Source organism: Limulus polyphemus, unplaced genomic scaffold, assembly GCF_000517525.1.
Source record: "Limulus polyphemus unplaced genomic scaffold, Limulus_polyphemus-2.1.2 Scaffold3026, whole genome shotgun sequence".
In the NCBI taxonomy this organism is placed as follows: Eukaryota; Metazoa; Arthropoda; class Merostomata; order Xiphosura; family Limulidae; genus Limulus; species Limulus polyphemus.
Window position 1 is genome coordinate 151,432 of NW_013668636.1, and position 5,435 is coordinate 156,866.

At 30.8% G+C, this 5,435-nt stretch overlaps 1 protein-coding gene across 1 annotated transcript in view; it reads left to right on the forward strand.

Moving 5' to 3' along the window:
* The window catches only part of LOC106468497 (twitchin-like), a gene marked incomplete at its 3' end in the record, with an annotated part of 37,488 nt that extends 32,379 nt beyond the window's left edge, over nucleotides 1-5,109 (forward strand). Inside the window, exons 15-18 of the mRNA XM_022396833.1 lie at nucleotides 731-875; nucleotides 1,095-1,239; nucleotides 1,592-1,728; nucleotides 4,804-5,109. Of these exons, the coding sequence (XP_022252541.1) occupies nucleotides 731-875; nucleotides 1,095-1,239; nucleotides 1,592-1,728; nucleotides 4,804-5,109 (733 nt within the window). The remainder of the gene's footprint in view (nucleotides 1-730; nucleotides 876-1,094; nucleotides 1,240-1,591; nucleotides 1,729-4,803) is intronic.
* Between the last annotated feature and the right edge of the window lie 326 nt (nucleotides 5,110-5,435).

Below are 5,435 nucleotides of genomic sequence, written 5' to 3' on the forward strand. Positions count from 1 at the left end.
TATCGGTAAAGTTATATTCGGAAAGAATAAACCAGTTTTATTAAGAAAGGACTTGTGTCGCTAAAGTTTCATGGGAACGAATTTACGGAAAATCAATTAACAACTGGAGAGGTAACAATATATTAGATAGTCAACATGGTTTCAATAAGGGAAAATCTTGCCTTATAAATCATTTAACATTTTTTGAAAAGGTTGCTGCTTATGTAGATGAGGGTAAGGGTGTGGATTTGGTGTATCTGGATTTTCAGAAGGTTCCACATAAAGGCTTGTAAAAAAATTATCTCTATAGGTGTGGGGGATAAGTTAGGAAATTGGATAGAAGAGTGGCTGGATGGAAGAAAGCAGAGGGTTGTTACAAATAGAGTTCAGTCAAACTGGATTAATGTCACAAGTGGGGTACTACAGGGCTCAGTCTTAGGACCTTTGCTCTTTTTGATTACTTCAATGACACAGATGATGGGATAGTCAATAAATTACTTAAATTTGCAGATTTAAATGAGTTTAAGAAAAAGCTTGATAAGGATATGAATGAAAAGGGCTGGGTTTAAAATTTTAATATTATTATTATTATTTTTTTAATCATTTTAATTTAGTTTTGAGGATGGAACAGCCAAGATGGGCCATGTTGTCCCAAAATATTATATTATGTTAAATGAACCACAAAAAAGATAGAAAAGACTTGATTAGTATGTTTTTAAAATATCGTATTAAAATTTTGTTTTTCTTACAGGAAGTACCTGCAAACCAGTTATATGGAAAGATTGAAAGTTTAAGTGAAGGTGTACAGTATGAATTCAGAGTACATGCTGTTAATAATGCCGGCCCTGGTGATCCCAGTGATCCAACCAAACCACTTATAGTGAAAGCTAGATTTGGTATGCTGAAAATGTAGTTGGATAATCAATTACTTTATTCATAGACATTCTTTGCAATTTTTTAAAAATTATACTTGAGTCATATAGTTCTTATGCTTTCAGAATTTATTAATACACATGAATATTTAACATTTGTTAGGTTGAACCTAAAAGTAAATATTGTAGAAGATAATAGCCAAATGATATTTAGTATAGTATTGTACTTTTTATCTGAAACAGTTAAGCCTTACATCATTGGTGACGAGTTGATCAACATTACCATGAAGAGAGGACAACCTGTGAAATATGAAATACACTTTGATGGGGATCCTTCACCAGAGGTTGTGTGGCAACTAAATGATTCGGAAACCAGACCTTTCCACAGGTGATAACTGCACCAGCTGTTGCTGTTTTAAACATAAAAAAAATAACAACTAATGTATAAATTAATAATGGCTGGAGACGGCTTGAATGGGTAATGATGATGACAAAACCTTGTCGAAACGTTGTACATTTGCTGTTATGTTAAACTTATATTAAAGTTTTTCTTCATTACCCATTCAAGCCGTCTCCAGCCATTATTAGTCTCAAAGTGGGTTCCTCGTCATCGAATTTAATGTATAAATTATTCAAAACTTCACAAAATGAATTTTTTAAACTCCTCATTACTTACAAAAACAGAAAGTAAAGACTTAATGAAACATGAAAAAGTAACCAGACTTTTTTTTGTGTTTCAGAATATCTATTGAGAACACCAATAAGAATACAATCATTGTGGTCAAAGACTCCACTCGAGCAGACAGTGGAAAGTACAAACTGACCTTGACTAACACTTCAGGAAGTGTATCCTCCATAGCAGAAGTGACGATCATAGGTAACTGTTAAACTTTTACTATGATCAGTGAGAGATAACCAATGTATTATAGATGGAACTGTGATACATATTTATCATAAGTGTATCATTGCTATACAGTATTGGGAATTATGGAAACAGTGAATTAAGTGAGTATGAAGTGCACACATTATGGGATTGCTCCCATCTTTTTTCATGAAGATGAACTATATTAGATGTGATTGGTTGTCATCCAACCAGTGTGACTGTTCCACACCAGCATAATGCATATAAAAGTATTGTGATGAAAGCATTTGTTTTTCCCATGGCAATAAGTGTGTAGCTGCTCCACAACCACTGATAAGGAGAGACCAAACAAAAAGGTTTAAATAGGTATCAGGCTTAAAACATTTGGATGGGCAAGGCTAAAAGAGATGCTACTTACAAATGAATCCAAATTCAAATTGTTTAGCGTCAAATAATGATATTTAGCTCACTGAGAGAGTGGGATGGTATCATGATAAAAATTATAATGATGTTGGAAATCTGCACAAAATTCATGACACCCTGACTGCTGATGGTGTGCAAGCAAATTCTTGTTAGGCAGAGATTCATGTTTCAGCAAAACAAAGCTTGCAGCATATTTAAAACAGTGTTTCACAATCATACAATGACAAAAATTGTAGCATAAAAGTAAGGTTTACTGCTCTGTTTAACCCTCTATATTTTGACCAACCTTCTAACCACAGTATAACTATAGAACTATACATATTATTATTAATGTAATAAGTGTATCTTCAAAAAAAATTGGCAAAGTTATAGTAAACCTCACAAGTCTGTTGCACACAAAAAAATCAGATTTTTTAATTGAGTATTTTTACTAAAGGTTTGTCTGTAAATTCATGGAGTCAGAGTCTGACTCAGACTCAGATTAGTCTTAGCGCATAGTGAGTTTTGTTGTGAAATTAAAATACTTTATTTTATCTTGCAATTTGTATAACCTCATATATGACTACAATTTCTTTTTTCATTAAGCTTTATATTTTATCAGTTATTGTTTCTACCTGAACACTGTATGGGCTCATTCCATTTTACTGACCTTGTAACCACCACAAAAAAATAAATAAATTACCCCTTTTTTCTTTCTAGAATGAATGCAGACTGTAACAGAAAATTAGTTATTTATCCAAAACAGCCTCAGGCTGATAACAGTTTACAACTGTTTTTGTTTAATTATATTGTTCTATTGCTCTGTGAACCATGTCTAACTACTAAGCATGCTTAACAAAGATATAGACATCTGGTGTGTGCATGACTCAAGCTGTAGTAGAAAAAGTACATTAATACCTTGATATATGAAGTAGATGCATTCCTGAAGCATTGTTCATATATTGAAACTTTTTATATTGAATAATTTATAACATTATTACCATTAGGAAGTGTTATCAGCCTTTGTAACTTACCATTTCATACTATAAACACTTCATAACTCTCCATTAACTTGTTTTATGATACATATTATTTCAAAATATATGAACTGTGTCCTGTTTGTGTATTGAAATTTATCACCAACAAGTCACAGACACCTATTGTAAAGAATCCTGCTCAACACATAAAACCTGACAGCTGAGATGGATGTTAACAAACAAGAATCTATATTTTGTTATAATTTCATTCTTATTTATATTGTAGATCAATAAATTTATTAGTTATATATTCATTTCAGTATATTTATTTATTATTTTACTTTATTTTTTTTTTCAGTGTATAATAATAGTCAAAAGTTTAAAGTACATTTATTGAATATATGCATATCAAGGTATTATTGTATTGAATTTTGAAACTCATGTGCAACTTGCATGCATATCTCACTAAGACATATTTGTATTTAATTATTTTTTCTTTTATATTTTATTATCTAACCCAATAACTTTCTAATTTTTGAATTTTAATTACTTTTTTAACGATAAAATAAAGTATACAAAAAACACAGATTTAGTACATGTGTGTGGGTCTTTTAGTTTGTTGCATTCAAAAGTTTAATAAAAATTAACTCTAATTCATGATAGTACTTTACTGAATTTTTATTTATTTCAGATATCCAGTTAGGAACACAAAATAATAATAATACGCAGAAAGAATACAATGTCCTATAACTATTGTAATTTAACTGGCTTTCTAATTGTGGCATAAGTACGTTAAGATATTTCGATTACTTGGTCAACTTGAATTCAGTGACAACAACTTTGAATCTTTAGGCCAAATAATTCAAATGCTGTTATCAAGGCAAGCTTCTTTTTTTAATTGGTTACAAATAATGTATTAGAAAATGCCATAGAGAATTATTGACATTTTTTTGAGAGACAGGATATGATAGGAGAGTGTGGCATGTGGGTTTGACTTTCTGATTTATATCTGTGTAATTGAAGATGATTGTAGACTAAAATTAGATGTCTTAGCAATATCTATACTATAAGTTTGTAATTTGTATTAATATTCAGACCCTCAAATAGGGGTGGAAAGAATACCTAAATTGGACAATTCTGAGCAAACAAGTTTTACAGGCTATAGAGAAGTGTAGTTTTAAAACATATTTAAATATATCCTCTGAAATTAAGAAATTATAGCTTATATAATACTATAATTGAGTTATTTACTACATTTTGATGCCAATTTTATTGACATACATTGATAATAAAGTAGTTTAATTAAATTTTGTATGTAATTCTGTAAAAAAGGTCTTGACATGCACATTTTCACTTACCCATAGCAAGAGGATTAAAGCAAATTCAGAATAGTAGTGCATTATATAACTTATTCACTTTTATTGAAATAATGTATTATACTAATGATAAATTGATCATTTAATTACAATTACCCATTGTTTGTGACTGCTTTATGTGTATCACCTATACATTTCCAGCACTGGATTCTCAGTAATTTTTATTTTTGAGTGAAGTTTTTATTCATTCATAAACTATATACTCATGTTTCCAGTTAACATGAATTATTATAAAACTTCTAGAAAATCAATATGTAATGTGTTTGACTGTATTTAATACTTGTTGTAAAAGTGAAAATATCTAAGCTGTTCTACGTGCACTTTTTACTTTCAAGACAAGCCAACACCTCCAGAAGGACCACTGAAGATAGAGGAAGTATGTGCTGATCATGTCAAGCTGAAGTGGAAGAAGCCTAAGGACACAGGTGGCCAGGACCTCAAGGAATACCTTATTGAAAAAATGGATACAGACACTGGAAGATGGATTCCTGCTGGTGAGGTTGGGCCTGAAAAGACGGACTTCAAAGTGGAGGGATTAACTCCTAAGAAAAAATACAGATTCAGAATTAAAGCTGTTAACAAGGAAGGGGAGTCAGAACCTCTGGAGGGTGATGAACCAGTTGTTGCAAAAAATCCTTATGGTAAGAAACTGATGAGTTAGTGTAAAGAATTGGTGGGATAAAGTAATGGTAAAGTGATGGATTAGTGTAAAGAATTGGTGGGATAAAGTAATGGTAAAGTGATGGATTAGTGTAAAGAATTGGTGGGATAAAGTAATGGTAAAGTGATGAATTAGTGTAAAGAATTGGTGTAATAAAATAATGGTAAAGTTATGAATTAGTGTAAAGAATTGGTGTGATAAAGTAATGGTAAAGTGATGAATTAGTTTAAAGAATTGGTGTGATAAAATAATGGTAAAGTAATGAATTAGTGTAAAGAATTGGTGTGATAAAGTAATGGTAAAGTG